This window comes from Dermacentor albipictus, chromosome 1, assembly GCF_038994185.2.
Source record: "Dermacentor albipictus isolate Rhodes 1998 colony chromosome 1, USDA_Dalb.pri_finalv2, whole genome shotgun sequence".
In the NCBI taxonomy this organism is placed as follows: Eukaryota; Metazoa; Arthropoda; class Arachnida; order Ixodida; family Ixodidae; genus Dermacentor; species Dermacentor albipictus.
The window spans coordinates 184,151,084-184,170,688 of NC_091821.1; the positions used below are offsets into that span (position 1 = coordinate 184,151,084).

Here is a 19,605-nt window from a genome sequence, read left to right on the forward strand (position 1 = left end):
CTCGGGCGAGTAGGTTCATAATTGAGATGAAAAGCAGAAGTGCGAAAGAAACAAGGACGAGACGAGTGCACAAGGCTGGCGCTTGTCCAGTGTACTCGTCTCGTCGTTGTTTCTTTCGCCCTGCTGTTTTTCTTCTCAATTCACCTTTCATTTTTGCCATTTTTCTTATTTCTTGTTTAACTGTATTCTGTAGCGTTTCACAAGTGCCATGTATATGATTTATTTCTGCACTAACTGTCATTTTATTATATATATTGTTTATCTTTTCAAAAGCCACAAGTGCCAACTGTACTTATTCTTTAACAAATTAAAGATTATCCTTTATGAAACCTTTATACACTTTTGTTTCAAACTTGCCTGCCACTCTCAAACACTAAAATGGTTTCCTACAAAAGTAGATGACTGTATATCAACCTGTTTAAGGTGCCCGGAAAAAATTTTGATTAATCAATTATTCGATGAAAAACCCTGCATCGAAGGTGATTATTCGATTAAAGGCGAAAATAATGAATGAATAATCGTTATTGGAAGAAAAAAATTTTTTGACCATACTTATAGATGCCGTTGTACGATGCGCGTTGAAATGATGCACTGCTGTCTTTCCACTGCGATAACACGCCATAATGGTACTCAGCGAATGTCTTTCTACGTCCGTTTTCTTTTATTTTTTGGGAAGAGAGTCATCCCGATGATTTGAGAACTACGAGACATTCAGGCATGCCGTGATGGGAGACCTTCTTCAAGCCTGAACCTGGATCGGTTCGTTCTCGGCGTGGTCTCTGGGTGGCAAGCGATTACTTGGAGTCGCGAATAGATGTTGGTATTAAGAATCGACTTTTTTTTATTGTGATAGCACTTATACGGACACTCCAGGCGCATTTCCGGTGTCGGCGCTGCCGTGATGTTCCGTATAAAGTCAAAATGCGATAACATCGTGGCCGCGCGTCGTATGCTGCGGTGCGACTGAAAGCGTGGGAGGATGAGGCGAGGACGTTGGGTCGATCTCGCGCCCGCAAGGTGCAAGGGAAGGAGGCGGGGAGGAAGAGCATCGCATTGCATCGTGCGCTAGGCACCCGAAGTGCCTAGTGCCTAGTTGGTGTCGTTCTACTCCAGCGGCGGCTGCGTATGGCGTGGCTGAGCGCGGCTGAGCGGGCCCTATCTTTAAAGCGATTTGGGATGGGGACAGATCGAGTCTGGTGCGCCGAGGGCTGATAGCTTCGTGCGCGCTGCGTTCTCGCCGCTTTAGTTAGCGTTGAAGCGAGAGGCAGCACGAAGGTCATTTCGCTCGCTGCTGCTGCCGCGCTTCTTCGCGCCAGCGCTTTGACAGCGCGTGTCCGCCGTCATCGGGTGAGACGTGTTCATGTTTGCCTGTGTGCGCGTGACACCATTCTTGTTAATTATGTTAGTAAGCGAATGTTTGCAAGCTTATACAGAACCAATAAAACTACTGTTCTTACTTCGTACTGGTGTCTAATAATTTGCTACCGCAATCGATGCTTCACCTTTCGGACGAAACTACGTCTTTTATTCATGAATCTACCTAACTATGCCTACATTTAGGACGTAGATTTTTTCGTGTGAACGTTTGCTGAACAATGGTTTGCCGCAATATTTTTACTCGAATATAATCGCCTATCATGAATAAACTTGTCAGGCAAGCTCACGCTGTTCGCAGTATAGCGTTGCCTGAGCGTGTTCGAGCATGTTCAGTACATTAGAACGTGTCCTGCGCGCAGAGGCAGCAGTGTAATTTGTAATCAGTGAATCATCAGTGAGGTCTTTTCTCACGGATCCTGTGCACCAATGTAAACGGGAACCCTTGAAACGTGTTCAAATAACCACTCCTGCTGTCAAGTTTTAACCTGGCTTTCTGTTGGGTGCTGTCTCAAATGTAGTTCTCGTGATGAAGAATATGCGTCGTCGCGGTTCTCTCTTTTTTTATTATTTCAGCGCAAGAGCGAGAAAAAATGACGGGCATTGAACGCAAACCAGGCGCCGAATTCACAAACATTTCCGGTTGTCTATAGGTGCTATTTGCCCATTGGCGGTCGCCTTCGCTAATATGTCCGATGTGACGATTGGCTGTCATGTGCTCTTACGAACAGTATGTCATTACGACGTCTTCATATAGACGATGGCCTTGAGGCCTGTCAGAGGAGAGGGTAACAATATCGCCACGCTCATCAATTCACAGCAGGGAATCCAAGCAGGCCTCCGAGATGCAAGATACTTACGTGCCGTACGAGGTGACCGTGTCTGCACGCTTTTTCTGTCTTGCACGCTGACTCGCTTGGGTGGCATGACGCCTTCTAATAATTCCAGCAGATGGGCAGTTTAAAGCAAGTGTGATGGGTCCAGCAACTCATCCGTCTTGATAGCAGAGATAGCAGCTAATGGTCGATTTTTTTGGATGCAGTTCTAGCGTAACAGATTCATGCGAATGCGTACCCTCATGCCCCGCTTCGTATAGGCACAGTGTGTACCTTGTCCCGCACCGCTTCCACTAAGACGGTAGGTGAACTAATAAATGATAACGTACCGCTCTTACGAGGACGCTTTAGCTCGGGTGCTCCTATCTAAATACATGTAAAAGCAGAATTCATTTTTCTCTGCGACTGCAGCATCAAATTTGACGAGGTTTGTTGCATTTAAAAGAAAACTTAAAATCTAGCGACTGTTGCTTTCGAATTCTTTATTTAGGTCGTGAATTATTTATTGAAAATTGGCGAAAATCAAAAATTTTCAGAGAACGAAACTATCAAGTTTGCAACTCTGTAACGCAGCAATGAAAGACAGTATGACAATTTTGTGAATTGCATCTAATAGCACATCAAAAGCGGACCAAATAGGTATTTTACACATGAATCTAAAAAAAAATTCTAATATGGAAATACAGATTTTGCGGAACCCTTGTGCACAACGTAACAATTTCACGTGAGATATAAATTGACAAAAAGAATTTGTCCGCTTTGAATGACCTAATGGATTCCGTTCACAGAACCGTGATATCTCTTTTTGATGCAGAGCTATTAATTTGTAAACTTCGGGCTTCCATTTTTTTCGAACCTTCGAATAGCTGAAAATTATTTTAACAAAATTCAGTACCAAGATAGAAATTCCGCTGCGAGCATTCAGTAGCAATTAACTTCCTCTCTCGAATGCAACAAATTTCACTCAAATCGATCCAGGGGTTATCTCAAAAAAACGTTTTTGTATTTTACATGTATTTGAATAGGCCGCGTCGGAGTTGGGCCTGAGCTAAAGCTTCCTCTTAACTCGTGTATGGAGTCACCTTCGCGTGTACGTATTAGTAAGTGAAAAAAATTGTTACAACGGTTATGAGCATAATAGTGCGGGTTCGACACTTATGTAATAAGGAACGCCATAATGAGCACAATAATGCGATGTAATAAAACTAGGTCCACATGCACAAAGCAGTGCTTGCGTTACATTGCTTCGTGAGAGCAAACATCGGCCATTCTTGATGGCGAATATATTAGCGAAGGTGGCCTCGGCAATGACAATGTACTTACGAAACAAAGCATTGTTAGTTTGGCGCTTGAGTACATCTTTACAAAGCTTATCTGACATAAGTACCGTAGGTGACTGGCCATCGCCGCGACAATCCTTTTGTTATCACATCGCTAGCTATTTTGAATGGCGCGGACCCGAGTACTGACCTTTAAGCGAAATTTCTTGCGCAATATATGCTTTGTGAATACGGGCGCTGATTCTAGCTCTTTGCCATTCCTCTCTATAGTCGTTGAGCTATAGAAACATGTGTAAGTAGCTTCGGGTGAATTTCTTAACGGTATGACTTTCTTAATGTTGCTTTCTTCAGAAAAGGAAACCGATTACAATGATGTTTACATTCTCAAAATAGAGCCTGAGTGGCTTTTTTTTTTGCGGATTGTGTATTAAGAAATGAAACTGCTGTTGTCGCACCTACAATAGAGACGCTTAATTGTGTATTGATGTTACCTCTTCTCTTTGCAGTATATCTCGAGTCTACCCCTGAAGACAATTTATGGCGTGGCGTTTATTGGCATGGCTGTGCAGGTTAGTTCAGCAAATAAAACTGTCAAATTATTTTGTTATGGGGCCATAAAACACTTGCTATGAAACCATGGCTTTTATGAACGCTCTACATGGTTGCTCTCCCCCCCCCCCTTCCTTTTTTACTGTTTCTATTCCTCCTTTCTCTTATCTCCAGTGTACGCTAGCAAACCAGACTCCCGTTTGCTTGTCCTACCCGCCTTTCATCTGCTCTCTTTCTTTCTGCATAGTTGGTACTCATAGGCGGCTTGAGTGAATTCCTTAGGTCAGTAAAGTCACATAAATGTTTTAAATGCAAGACTCGTTGCTATCAGATATGTACATGCCCTCAGGGTGTCAATTATTTTCATTCAAACCGGAACCGAACCCATATGTTTTCCGCCATCTCGAAACCAAATCCGAACTAGAACTTTTGAAGGAACCGTTCCGAACCGGATCGACCACAGGTTCAGCTAAGGGCCATTTTTGCTGACGCTCTATGAACGGGCAGGCCGCTGCGCTGACGAGAGTATACGCGACGTCTCCTGTGTTAGTTCATCGCGGCGCACAGAGCGTTACCTCTTTAGCAGTCGTGTTGCTCGCCACAGTGATCTGACTCAACTGTTACGCATTGTCGGCGAGTACCGTCCAGTCCTATTAGCGCCGCTAATTCGGAGCGCGATCTACTAGGACAAAGGCAAAGGCACGAGAAGAGACAAGACACAGTGCTGTGTTGTCACGGAAAATAGGCCTTTCAACTAGAAAATAAATTTATCAGAAACGAGAAATGGGCGAGCTGGTATGGAAGCATGGCTGATTCGGACCGAGAACTACTAGGACAAAGGCAAAGGCCCGAGAATGCATCTAGTTGTGAGTCGAATCCAGTCGCTTCACTCGTGCTGTCACGTTCTCGTGCTCGAGTTCTGTCTATTTACTAACATGATATTACGCGTCCATGTTCTCTTAGAACTAAGTGCCTTATTGAAATAAAATGAACACTTAATACATGGGTAGTTAACAGCAGAATAGATATTCAATTTTACAGTGTGGACAATGAGACCGAGGACCTTCAAAAATCCATATGAGCATAGAAAATTTGCGAGAGTGGTATCGCTATAAACCAGTACGCCTATGCAGTGGTTTATCTCACTGAGTGTACAGCTTCCGACACCGCGCTACAGCTGCGTATTGTGAATATTTTTTGGTGATAACTTTTTCAAGTTAATGCCTGTGCAAAAGGAAGCGCTCTTACACAGCTATAGTAGCCAAGGGAACTACGTTTTTATAAAAGGATTGGGCCTTTTTTTACCGAAGGCGCGCGAATGTTCTTTTATTTTTGAACCCGTTTGAACCTGTCTGGTGTCTGGTGCCAGTGTAATGATAAGAGTAATTTCTTGGTGGTCTTTGAACGTTTGCTCAACGCGGGTACATATCGGCCACTTAAATTGGCTTAGTTTGTCCTTCACATTGTTTTTTTTTGTAGATTTAGTATGTTTGTTTGTTTGTGGCATGTGTGTTTTTTTATGAAGAAATGGGTATAGTGACATTTTCTCAACTGTGTATTCGGATAGCTGCTTCTAACGTAGCCTACCCTTCCGCCTGTGCGCAGTTCTTAAACAACAATAAAAATCCCTGCAAGTGCTAATTATTTGTGAAGGAAAAAAAACAGTCTTAAAGTGGGTGCTTCTGCCTGAAATGAGAATGTGACTTTCTTATCTTGATGAATCGGCGAGCAACGATTGTCTTGCTGTGTCCGCTGGATGTGACTGTGGTGCCTTAGTCATGTCTTTGATTGTTATTATTTTTTATCTATCTTTCAGCTGCCGCTCTTCTATTTTTACGACAATTTCATCCACGAGCGTTTCCCGAAAATGGGCAATGCGATTATTATGCTGCTCTTCATATTTCTGATGCCCGCTGTTGTTACCATCTACTACTGCAAGTGTTTTACCGTGATCATGGGCGAACAATAAAGGTATCAAGAAGGGGACGTGCCTCGCGAGCGTCGAAACTTCCCCGATGTGGCGGCGGTGTCGAAAGTGAAGCGCTCCACCAGCACTGGGGAGCACAATTCGTGCATAGCTCAAGAGGGGTCTGACATTTCTTTGCGTGCCACCCTCTCCTGTAACTTTGTTAAGTTGCATTTTATTTCTCACTCCTCATTGCTTGCAAAGTGTCGCACCCATGTGGCCAGTACTAGCGATAAGGATGGCACGTCGGCGTCCGAGTGAATGACGAAGGGCCAAAACAACGGAGAATGAAATAGATCGTTAGCAAATACGGCCCGAGGCATCGAATTGACGAAGCTTTTTGTTCTTATAAGGCCTGTTTGCCATTGGCCGGTCGTCTTCCCTAACATTAAGTCTAACATCGTAACTCGCTGACACCTGGGGCCCTATAACGTAAAACTATTTCAATATGTTTTTATTCCAATGCTCTGGCGTCAAATTTGCGTAACCGCCGACGCAGGCACCGGGCGGTCATCCGCAGGGTTGTCTGAACAGACCAATAAAACGCTCTCCTCGTTCATAGGAGGTCACTTTTGTTTTCTTGAAGAACAAATAGCATTGCCTACACTGAGCGGCTTGTCTTATCTAATTGGCTGACAAGACGCGAGGAGCACGGGCAAGTGGAGAGGGATTCGATGGGGCCGAGCCACTGCACTGAGTATCGATAGCCGGATGAAGAGGGTGGTGCCGGCGTCTGTGATTGGTCCGGAGTCCCTTACTTAGCTTGCGGTGGCTCTTCGACCATCGCGGCGGCATGCAACGGAAGCTTAAGAATGACGCTAAAACGGATCCTCAGCAAAGATTAGTTGGCAGAATGAGGTCGTAAACATGCCTACAGTGTTCTAGAACACTGTAAACATGCCGAAAGTTCTCGAAAACGTTACACGGCCACGCAACAAGCTTTATTGCACGCAAATAAACCCATGCTCTCGCGCAGGGGCGAGTAGCCAGTGCCTGAGCGATTGGCGGCAGCCATCTTTTATTCCTTTCGGAACAGCGCAGTCTACGGCTATTCAGAAGAAAATTGAGGTTTGTTCGGCATTTTAATGCATCTTTAGTGCGTACACGTCACTTTGACGCGGTGAGTTCTTGCGGTTCTGTGACGTCGCGTGAGAGGCAGGTGAAGTGGGTGCAGCCCGAAAGCTTTCGACCAATAGCCGAGGGTTAGCGGCGAAAAGGCGTCGAATCAGAAATAACTATTTTTATTTTGTTCGGTCAAATCATGCATAATCAGTGTGTACACGTCATATCAGATGGGGAGCTATCGCGGTTTTCGTGACGTCACGTGACGGACAGGTGAAGTGAGTGTGGTCCGAAAATGTTTTTGGCCAATCGCGAAGAGCCGATTACGGAATTGGAATAGAAAAGATTTGGAATAGCTTTACGTTATAGCGCCCATGTTCTCTGTAAGAGTGAAGCAAATAAAAAAAAAGAAAAAGAAACGTACGGCGTCATGAATACCAACACGCGTACATCCCTCCAATTAAAAGAAAAAAAAGAGAAAAAGAGAAAGAAAAAGAGTAAAGAATAGAAAGCGTAGGTGGCCTATGAACAAAAACGCGTGCACATTCAGTGGCGTCCGCAAAGAAGGCGCGTGAGAAATATAAAATGGAAAGATGCAGCCATGGAATGCAGGGGATAGGGGTCACATATTAGCAAAGAGCATGCACGTTGTCGCAGCTGCCAGAAGAGTGCTTCTTTGTTTGAAGTGTATATATATATATATATATGAACGAGAAGAAAGGGGGTTAACCGAGGGGCCCAATTTTTATTATTCATATCATAAGAAGCCAACAAACACTGACACCAAGGACAACATAGGGGAAATTACTTGTGCTTAATAAATGAAATAAAGGAACGATAAAGTAATGGAAATTAAAGTGGATGAAAAAACAAGTTGCCGCAGGTGGGAACCGAACCCACAACCTTAATTTCCATTACTTTATCGTTCCTTTATTTCATTTATTAAGAACAAGTAATTTCCCCTATGTTGTCCTTGGTGTCAGTGTTTGTTGGCTTCTTATGATATGACTAATAAAAATCGGGCCCCTCGGTTAACCCCCTTTCTTCTCGTTCATTACATAACGAGGGTCTCGAATCCGGCAACATTGATGCCTTCAGGTAGCATATGTGGGTTTATTGACCAGTTGCCTTCACCCTAAATGATCACGTTCTCGTGACGCCTGCGGCAATAAAGACGTTCCTCGTCCGCCGCCAAGGTCTGTGAGTGGTGGCGCTGGCTAACACTCCCAGGGTTCTACTAGGACACATAAATACCCAAGAAAGTGGAAGGGAAAACAGCGCCGCGGTAGCTCGATTGGTAGAGCATCGCACGCGAAATGCGAAGGTTGTGGGTTCGGCTCCCACCTGCGGCAAGTTGTTTTTCATCCACTTTAATTTCCATTACTTTATCGTTCCTTTATTTAATTTATTAGGCACAAGTAATTTCCCCTATGTTGTCCTTGGTGTCAGTGTTTGTTGGCTTCTTATGATATATATATATATATATATATATATATATATCTCCAAACAATGGTGTATATGCTTATGACATCCTCCAGTGCACTACATCTGCAGGCTTGGAGTAGCGTCTGACACCGGCGAAAGATGCCGAGAGCGAGTGGGGCTATACTAATCTAGGTACAACCGAATTAGGCAGGCCCACTAAGTTCGAACAAAGACACTCTCTCACCAGAACAGGAATTGGCCTCCCTGGTGCAGTATTCGGCCACAACCTCCATAATGAAATGATCTTCTCAATGAAATGGCCCTCAGTCCCCAGCGGCTACCGAGCACCTGACCAAGGCAGCGGTCAGACTTGCAACGCAGCAGAGGGTGCTAAGAGTATCTGGGTCCGGACAGGCCGCCAATGGAAACTGACCCTTGCAACGTTTAACACCCGAACCCTCTAGAGTGAGGCAAGCTTAGCAGGACTCTTCGAAGAACTATCAGACATTGTTTGGGATATTATCGGCCTTAGTGAGATTAGAAGACCTGGTGAGGCTTACACATTGCTGAATTACGGCCATGTCCTCTGCTACAGAGGTCTCCCAGATAAGAAGCAATACGGGGTAGGATTACTAATCCATAAAGACATAGCAGGCAAAATTGACGAATTCTACAGCATCAACGAGAGGGTAGCAGTAGTCGTAATCAAACTCAATAAAAGGTATAGATTAAAGATAGTGCAAACCTGCGCTCCAACGTCCAGTCACGACGATGAGGAAGTAGATCAGTTTTATGAAGATGTTGAATTAGCGATGAGAACAGTGCAAACGCGGTATACAGTAGTAATGGGGGACTTCAATGCAAAAGTGGGGAAAAAGCTGGCGTGTGAACAGGCAATTGGCAACTACGGCGTCGATTCTAGAAACGCTAGAGGTGAGATGCTGGTAGAATTCGCAGAAAGGAATAAGCTCAGAATAATTAACACTTTTTTTTTCAGGAAACGTAGCAACAGAAAATGGACCTAGAAAAGCCCTAATGGTGAAACAAGAAATGAAATTGATTTCATACTTTCTGCCAATCCCAGCATAGTGCAGGATGTTCAAGTAATAGGTAGGGTAAAATGTAGTGATCATAGGTTAGTGAGGGCCAGGATCCACCTCAATTTAAACAGAGAAAGAGTAAAATTGGTAAAGGAAAAACAGGTAAACTTAGAGGCAGTAAGGGTAAAAGCAGGCAAATTTAGGCTGGTACTTGCAAACAAATATGCAGCCTTAGAACAGAGAGATGATGATGATGACATGGTAATGAATGAAACCGTAACGAGGCTGGCTTCAGAGGCAGCAACTGAAGTGGGAGGCAAGGCACCAAGGCAACCAGTAGGCAAGCTCTGCCAAGTAACAAAGTACCTAATAAAGAAACGACGAAGAATAAAAGTGTCCAACTCAAGAGATAAGATAGAATTCGAGGAACTGTCAAAACTGATCAACAAGGCGAAAATAAGTGATATCCGAAACTATAACGCGAGAAAGACAGAAGAAGCCGTAAAAAATGGACGCAGCCTGAAATAAGTGAGAAGGAAACTTGGCATAGGACAAACCAAGATGTATGCACTAAAATATAAGCAGGGTAATATCATCAGCAACCTCGAAGATATAGTAACAGCAGCGGCAGAATTCTACACTGACCATTACAGTACCCAGACGACTCAGGAGCGCTCTATTCAAAACAATAATGAACAGTATTACAAAAACTCCTCCTACAACTAGAGATGAGGTCAGAAAGGCCTTGTAAGGCATGAAACGGGGAAAAGCGGCAGGAGAGGATGGAATAACAGTCGATTTAATCAAAGATGGAGGAGACATAATGCTAGGAAAACTGGCGGCCCTCTATACGAAGTGTCTATCGACTGCAAGGGTCCCAGAAAACTGGAAGAATGCAAACATTATACTAATCCGCAAAAGGCGCGACGTTAAAGAACTAAAAAATTATAGGCCCATTAGCTTACTCCCAGTATTATATAAAATATTTACCAATATAGTCTCCAATAGAATAAGGATAACACTGGAATTTAGTCAACCAAAGGAGCAGGCTGGCTTCAGGAAAGGTTACTCTACAATTGATGACATCCGTGTCATTAACCAGGTTATCGAGAAATCCGCCGAGTACAATAAACTTGTCTATATGGCTTTCATAGAATATGAAAAAGCATCTGGTTCAGTAGAGATACCAGCAGTCATATAGGCATTGCGCAATCGAGGAGTACAGACCGCTTACGTAAATACCGTGGAAAATATCTACAGAGATTCCACAGCCACCTTAATTCTACACAAGTAGGAAGATACCTATAAAGAAAGGGGTCAGACAAAGACACAATCTCTCCAATGCTATTCACTGCGTGCTTAGAAGAAGTATTAAAGCTATTAAACTGGGAAGGCTTAGGAGTAAAGATCGACGGCGAATACCTCAACAACCTTTGGTTTGCCGATGACATTGTTCTATTCAGCAACAATGCAGACGAGTTGCAACAAATGATTGAGGACCTTAACAGGGACAGAGAGTAAGAGTGGGGTTGGATATTAATATGCAGAGAGAGAGAGAGAGAGAGAGAAATAAACTTTATTGTTAGACCAGGCTTCTTGAACCCAAAGGTGGGTGGCCTCCTCAGTTCAGGTAGCCATAACTCGCTGCCGCCGCCCGAACCCGGTTCACCAACCGTAGTTGGCTGTCAGGATCTTGCCTCGACAGCAGAGCCTCCCACTGGTCCTCCGATTCTTCCTCTATATCCGCTACTTCCTGCATGTTATCGCCTGGTGGTGATGATGACGGTGGTACTTCGCGGTTATTTCTGCACTCCAGCACCATATGGCGCAAGGTGTTGGGCGTGTCCGGCGGGCAGAACTTGCAGTCTCGCCCGTAGGTGCCCGGATACATGGCGTGCAGCAGTGTTCAATATGCAGAAGAGAAAAATAATGATGTACAACCGGGCTATTTAACAAGAGTTCAGGATGGCAAGTTTAGCCTGTAGAGTCTGTGAAGGAATATGTTTACCTATAGGTCAACTAATCAGAGGGAACCCTGACCATGAGAAGGAAATTCACAGAAGAATAAAAATGGGTTGGATCGCATACGGCAGAAATCGTGAGCTCCTGACTAGGAGCTTACCGTTATAATTGAAAAGGAAAGTATACAATCAATGCATTTTAAAGGTGCTGACATATGGCGCAGAGACTTGGAGACTGACAAAGAAGCTTGAGAAGAATTTAAGGACCGCGCAAAGAGCGATGGAACGAAGAATGCTAGGTATAACTTTAAGATACAGAAAAAGAGCGGTTTGGAACAGAGAGCAAACGGGCACAGACGATATTCTAATAGACATTAAGAGAAAAAAATGGTGCTGGGCAGGTCATGTAATGCGCAGACTAGATAACCGTTGGACCATTAGGGTAACAGAATGGGTAACAAGAGAAGGGAAGCGCAGTAGAGGACGGCAGAAGACTAGATGGAGTGAAGAAATTAGGAAATTTGCGGGTGCTATTTGGAATCGGTTGGCGCAAGACAGGGGTAATTGGAGATCGCAGAGAGAGGCCTTCGTCCTGCAGTGGACATGAATAGGCCGATGATGATGATGATATATACCCCACCTTCGGCCAATTGCTTTTTATACACTTTCATTTCCATTATATTTATAATTTCTATAACTAATTTAGCAAGTACAAATAATTTCCCCCAAGCTGTCCTTGGCGTCTTCGTTTGCTTATGACTAATAACAGTTGAGCCCCTCGGTTTCCCTTTTTCTCGCTCATTACCCAGAGAGGTTCTCGAAACCGGCAGCATTGATGCCTTCAGGTAGCATGACCAGTTGCCTTCACCCAAAAAGTTCACGTACACGTGACGCCTGCGGCAGAAAGGACGTCCCACATCCGCCGCCAAGGCCTGTGAGCGGTGGCGCTGGCTTGCACTCCCAGGGTTATTTAGTAGATAAACATAAACACCCCAGGTAGTGGATGGGAAAATGGCGCCGCGGTAGCTCAATTGGTAAGAGCATCGCACGCATAAAGCCATGACGTGGGTTCGTATCCCCCCCACGTGTGTGTATATATATATATATATATATATTAGGTTGATGCTTAAAGTAAATAAAACAATGTATATTTTCTTTAAATTAACAAAATACACAAGATGGTGCAGCAGCAGCTTGAACCTGCCAAAACACAATTTTACAGTGTATATGAAAACACAATTTGCTCGGTGTCTGGTCGCAGAAAAACATGTCGTGGAACGTTCACGTCGAACTGGAGCAAAACCGTAGGTCGTCTTTAAAAGCTATGCCTTCTTATGACATTGTGGCTGAAGAAAGCAATGTACAAATGCTATGTCTCACTCCCGATTATCGTACGCGTACCTGGCAACCTGAGAACGTTCAAATTCGTAAATATAACTTGGGCGGAGGAAGGGAGGACGGCACGCATATTAAAAAAAATATTGCCCTCAGCGCACACTTCTGGGGCAGACATGCTAGCTTCAATAAATGCTCGAACTTTGGACGCACCTCACATGCTGCAGGGAAGAACACAGACTGATAAGCAGCGCTATTTTATATCATACTGACTTTCTTAGCGACTTTACTGCCGCCGATGTCACCTTCTTCAGAAACTACACTGAATAAACTTTGAGCAAGTGCCCCTCTGGTACGTACATGGCGTATGGTGCCATGCCATCTTTGTACATATTTTCTCGCGAACATAATTTGTTTTGCGTAAAACATGACGCAGCATTCGGAACATCGCAAAATGAGCCCGAAGTCATGCTTTACCAAAAATTCAGGTGAGTACGCAAGCATTCGCACGGTTTATCGGTCTAAATCACAAACTTGAAATTCTTGAAAAGCTTATCACAAACTTGAAGTGCTACCAAAAAAAGTACTACGGATTTTCCAGAACTACTATGGGCCGCCCGTAAGACAGGCGTATGCCCTTCTCCTATTTTGTAAAGATTGTTTATCGAGCCCTAAACAGGTTTACAATTACAAGCTTCTAATTTACATTTGCAGAAAGAAATTATATCAACCTGTAGCAGGGCACGTCACCAAACGCTATGCGTTACTTAACCTGCGTAATCGGATACCGATGGCCAAAACCATTGTACCTAATAATAAGTACTTAATAATAAGTCTAACATGGCCTTTCCTTGCTTGGTAAAGCTGTAGTTTATTCAAACTGGTTCTTACGTTTCAGAAGCTGTGGATTAACATGTCAACTTCAATGTACGAGTACCTTCATTTTTGTGGTTTCTTTTCTTTTTCTTGTGTGCGTGTTTTCTATTGATGTTTCTTTCTTTTTTAAAAATAAATTAGTAGCAAGATAAGACATTTGTTTTGTTATATCTTCAGTGAAGTTCTGATGCAAGATATCTTTTCTCATTGACTCTCTGCCTTGTTGCCGTATACATGGCACTTTCTTCTTCTTCTTCTGTAATGTTTTGCTAGAAACTGTGCCTATGGCACTAATTGAGAGACGTACTCAACATTTGCAAAGAAATTCGTCGCTGTTTCAGTTAACGTCTTTCCGGACTAGAGAAATATGGAGCACAGTAAACAAATAACTTAAACAACAATGCATTTCACGACGTTATTTCGAGTCCGCATTTCTCAATACTGGGGCTATAGACACATAGCAAGAAGTTATGCTTTCAGTACTGGCTGCCTTATACTTTGCAAATTAAAACATGCCCCTTATAGTAATTATTTAAAAAAATATTTAGCAAAACAGGGCTAACTAATAGTTATATGTTGGCGATTATCGTGCGAATTCTGATGTCCGCCACTGATATGAAGCTTGGTCGGCAAAGAATGTCATGGTTATCTCGATTGACTCCTTTAATAATCTGGGGACACTCCGAGGAGACGCGGTAAATGACCAACTGAATAAAAATGGTCGCTGTGCGTCCAGTCACACTTCATGACACGACTAAACTTTCAGAATTTAAGGATTGTCTCGAATTCTCCGTGGGAAAGGGCAGCATGTCTGACTGGCACTTTACGCCATCTGGCAACAAGGTACTTCGAACTGAATGAGACTAACCATGCGCAACACGTGCATGAAAGCACCTAAACAGATCAACCTGAGAGCCGCGATGAAAAGGTCGCGCAAAATACTTTTTTTTTTTTTGCAGAATAAAGACAGCGGCTTCTTTTGGGAGGATAAACGTATGCATGCAGAACTCTTATTCCATTGTCTCATCACAGAAACGAGGTGTGAATGGCAAGAACTCTTCAGCACGTCGAGCACGTCATGTTGTTTCTGTCTGCTATACGTATACGCAACAATTTCGCATTTACGAATAATACCGCTGGTAAACGTGCACGTTCATAAATGGCCTACAGTGCAGCGAAGCGTGCGAATCTTTCGCGCGCGCTTGGCTCGAGTGGCGGCCATCTTCGAGAAGGTGCGCGAGCCCACGTGGGCGGACGCCTCGACAGCGCCGGCTCCGAGTCGGCGCTCGAGCTGCGCTCGTCCTCCGCGTCCACGTGGGACGGCGGCGCGCGCCCTCGAACGCCGCCCGGGCTCGAGGCGCGCGCGCAGCGTCAGTTGGACTGGACGACCCTGGAGAAGGCGCCCACCGCGGACGAGTAGACGTGCAGCACGTTCTTGACGATCCAGTGGTCCTGCTTGAGCACCTCACGGAACTGGTCGCGGCTGATGCGCCCGTCGTTCTTGACGTCCAGGCGCCGGAATATCTGGCGCGTGCGGCGCCGGATGTAGTGCAGCTTGTAGTCCTCCATCTCGGGCGACTCGCCGTGCAGCTGCCACAGGGCCTCGACCACGTTGATCATTTCGTCCAGGGTCACAAAGCCGTCGCCCTTCTGGTCGAACACGTCGAACGCCCAGTTGAGCTTGTCGTCCGCCGTCCCGCTCACCGTAATGGCTATCGTCTTCACGAAGTCGCGGAACGTGACGTATCTGCGGGGGGGAGTCGTGGAGGCGCGCGTCCTTGTTCAACCTTGTTCGTCATTGTTCAGAAAACGCTGTCCTTGCGCGTTCTTTTTGTTTTCTTTCTTTTTCGGCGCGAAAAACATTCGTATATGTTGTACTGATAGCTAAAGAGGAATGTCTGCGAACAATGTACAAAGATGACTAGTATGTATATGCAATTTTTCTTTGCAGCAGATGCTAGTCACTCCTTAGGTCGCTGTCAAACTTGTTTCGCAACAAGTTGCTAATGCGAGATGCAAACACACGCTTCACATGACAACATAAAAGAGATCGCAGCGAAAACCTAGCCGTAGTTTGTGATATAGACAACCTATATTTTCACCTTTGTTTTGAAAGAAAATGAGTCATACTGACAATGGGGGGCTGATATCTATGCATAAAAAATAGTCTGCCCACCTTCATACGATATTTCAGTTGTATTCCGAACCTAAATACTGACTGGACATTCTCCTTAAAATTAGACATACTGTAATTTATATATGCGCTATTAATGTATGTATAAAAACTGCGTCATTGCGCTGTTGTGTGCAATCAACCAAATGTTCAGCAACCTGCACAAGTGCGAAAATATATATTCGTGCACCAGTGATTGTTACTTCAAATCAATTTGCTTTTCTAGTTAGACTTGCCATCTTTAGTTTCTTGATTTATTCGAGCAGAAAACAGAGCACATCCCGGACACGGGCAGGCTAAGAGTAGACTGTACACAATTTTCCATAACTCGCAACATCCGTATAAGAATTCATCAAATTCTGGGGTTTCTGATTATGAGGCATGTTGTAGTGGGCGACATCGAACTAATTTTGACCACTCGGGGTTCCTTAAGGTGCACCTAAATCTAAGTACACGCGTTTTAGCATTTAGCAAACTAGCAAGAATTGCTGCTTTCTTGTACTATTACAGGAATTAAGCGAGTAATCCTGCGTTCTCGCTCTTTAAATGAGTGAATACGAAGCAGTTATTGAGTAGAGGAATGGAAGTATGTGGGAACTTGACTAACCGTAGAGGTTCAAGCTCTATATAAATGTTTCACATAACCGGTACTTGCTTCACCTAACGATAGAATTCGTGTAATAAATCATCACAGTAGTGGTATGCGCTTTCACATTACATCGGTGGCCTACCGCTCCAGGAGAAGATCTAAAGCAGCACACCAGGTTTACGAAAAAGCGCTGGTTTCACCTCCATACAAAGCGGCAGATAAACACACAGCAACTCCTGCGCGCTCGGCCGGTGCAAGAGTCCAACAGTGTCCCCACCAAGCAGCACAGCGTGCCGCTCGCTATCACCCCCTTTCCGCCGCGCTCCCTGGCTTACCCTATTCGTCGCTTGTCCATGGCGTTAAATATTATGTCCATGAATGCGTTCGGGTAGCCGTCGGGAAACATGGATCCGAATACTTGCTTCATTTCCTCCCTCGTGAAGAATCCCCGGGGAAAGTCCTTGAGGAACTCTCGGTGCCATCGTCGCAGGATGCTTGGATTTAGTCCCGTGCACTCTACCAGCTCGATCAGTTCGTCGCCTTGGAGGCGCCACGAACGGGATTTTGTGAGCCCCATGGCTCGTCGGGGGGGGGGGGGGGGGGTGCCACCGGAGCACGACGCCCGGCCGCCGCCACGAAGGATGATGGTGGTGATGATGATTGTGATGATGATCATGATGATGATCGCAGCAATTGTTCTTCACACGCACTAAAGGTAAGTGGTCAAGAACCGGGTGGCAGAGGCAAAATGCGTTATTCGAATAGGCTTTGAAAGCTCACAAAATGAAACCAGATAAGAAAGCAAATGAAGAGTCTGATTCAGCAGTCAGACGGGGGTCAAATAACGTGCGTGTTTGAATCCAAAAGAATGAAGAAAACTACGAAAAGGAAATAGACCAATAAATAGGTAAAAGAACAATATTTTTTAACAGTTGAGTTGGCGGGAGTCGCAAAGGAAGTTTTTCTTGGCGATACATACATTACTGTGGGTGTGTCCCAGCTGGGATGCTCCAAAAGAAAGCAGGACAGAAACATTCAAGGCCAGGCCAAGATGGTGCAGAGGAAGCCCTTCTCCTCCACGAGGGGAAACAAAGATAAATCGAAAAGTATCGAGTTTCATTGCACAAGTGACATAACGGAGAGATCATCAGACGAGATCTGCGCATGAAAAGATTTAGTGATAGGACACTACAAGGGCAGTATCGTGAACGTACACTTCTGTCTGACGGGTTTTGCCAAATTTCCGGCTGTAAGGGAATAGGAACTACTCAGGTGAGGATCCCAGACCACCATATTTTGCCATCAAAAGACTGTGGCAAAACATTGAAGTACACTTGGAATATAATTATATTTCCATCAAAATCACAGGGTGTTTCACTGAGCTTGAGCCAAACTTTAAAAATATTCAAATGCTACGTAGCTGGACATAACCAAGGTAATTTTCTTTGCCTTCGTTGCTTGGGGATACTCAGATTGTTTTTTACATTCCGCCTAATTACGCGTTACGGGCCGACGAAGACGTTACGTCGTCCAAGTGGGAGGCTGCCCTACGCAGTCCCGATATTGAAGCCCTACTATGGGCAGTCCAAGGGGCCCGCGACGTGGCGGAGAGGCTAGGTCTTTCTGACCCGACGTGGGAGCAGCCAGCTACATGCTAGTGCACCTCCCGATGAACCTTAATAAAGTTTTTCCATCCATCCATCCATCCATCCATCCATCCATCCATCCATCCATCCATCCATCCATCCATCCATCCATCCATCCATCCATCCATCCATCCATCCATCCATCCATCCATCCATCCATCCGTCCGTCCATCCATCCGTCCGTCCGTCCGTCCGTCCGTCCGTCCGTCCGTCCGTCCATCCATCCATCCGTCCATCCGTCCATCCATCCATCCATCCATCCATCCATCCATCCATCCATCCATCCATCCATCCATCCATCCATCCATCCGTCCGTCCGTCCGTCCGTCCGCGTGTATTTGCGGGATTCTTTGACGCTCGAAAAAACTTTTATGTAGCCCGTATTGAGCAACAGAAAGCTGTATCGGGAGTATTTCATGTTGCTCTACAATTTTCTCATTAACACGTTTCATCTAATTATGTAATTGGATAAATACATTAAATAAATAAGACTAATTACGTATTTAGGCGGAATGCAAAACAATCTGAGTATTTCCAAGTGACGGCAAACATTAGATTGCTTCGGTCGAGCTTCCTGGCATTTGCATACTTTTAAAGTTTGGCTCAAGGCTGCGTGTAGAACTGCTGGTTGGTATAATGTTGAGCAACCCAAAACAGGAAAAGAAAGTAAGAAATAAAGGTCAATAGAAGCACAGCAGAGATATTCCTGCTACGGCCTTTCCTTCACACTGAGAAACGACAGTAACATAGTCTGAATGCATCCAGTTGTCCTAAGCAAGCCATTAAGGATATGCCAGGGAAGTTGTTCCGCATTATTGTGGAAGGTGCCCTCTGTGATTTCTAAGGATAATGTATTTCTGCTTACCGCTATGATAACGTAAATATGTGCACTTATTGGAGCCAGCATTTACTGATCGGGCAAAAATCGCGAAAAGAAGCCATCGAACCTCGAAAAATACAGCCGGCTGACTAAGATTGCGTGGGTCCGTCTTAGCGGTAACTGATATATCCTTAAGAAGAATTGCACATTAAAAAGACTATAAGCCTCACCTCTGAGGAAAGAATACGTCCTTCCAGGTACAACACAGGGTTTGGAACAAACTTGGGCAGCCCTAGGCCTAAAAGAAACTCTTCGCTTCCGGTTGTAGAAGAACCGGGGCTAGCAGCTTATAAACAGGGTAATTGGAGAACGAAACGCACCACACAAGCGCTAATATTGGGTGTACGTACACATCCCATAAATCATTAACACGTCCCTTCGCATGTCCCCATCGACTACATGCTCTTCTCAATACACTTATACCCATAGCACAGGTACTCTTGAGTTAAATGCTCAGCATTCGAATACCAGTCAAGCTTCTCATTGTACATAATCTCAAGATCCTTACTCATTTATATTTGTGGAATACTAGCTAGATGATACGACAGAGATACACCGAACCTTGCAGAAAAAAAAACAAGAACATGCCGTACTCTAGTTTATACATTAAGGC

The 19,605-nt window shown here is 44.6% G+C and overlaps 2 protein-coding genes across 4 annotated transcripts in view; one reads left to right on the plus strand and one right to left on the minus strand.

Moving 5' to 3' along the window:
- The window catches only part of LOC139053612 (diacylglycerol O-acyltransferase 1-like), an 87,203-nt gene extending 81,180 nt beyond the window's left edge, over positions 1-6,023 (plus strand). For all 3 annotated transcript variants that reach the window (XM_070530511.1, XM_070530510.1, XM_070530509.1), the window contains exons 14-15: positions 3,997-4,059; positions 5,856-6,023. In XM_070530511.1, the coding sequence (XP_070386612.1) occupies positions 3,997-4,059; positions 5,856-6,008 (216 nt within the window). In that variant the 3' untranslated portion in view covers positions 6,009-6,023. The remainder of the gene's footprint in view (positions 1-3,996; positions 4,060-5,855) is intronic.
- An 8,320-nt stretch (positions 6,024-14,343) lies between these two features.
- LOC139056139 (frequenin-1-like) lies at positions 14,344-17,057 on the minus strand. Its single transcript, XM_070534050.1, has 2 exons — positions 16,802-17,057; positions 14,344-15,451 (listed from the first exon to the last, which is right to left on the minus strand). The coding sequence occupies exons 1-2, from the start codon at positions 17,041-17,043 to the stop codon at positions 15,076-15,078; spliced, it is 618 nt and encodes a 205-aa protein (XP_070390151.1). The 5' UTR covers positions 17,044-17,057; the 3' UTR covers positions 14,344-15,075.
- Positions 17,058-19,605: the final 2,548 nt, after the last annotated feature.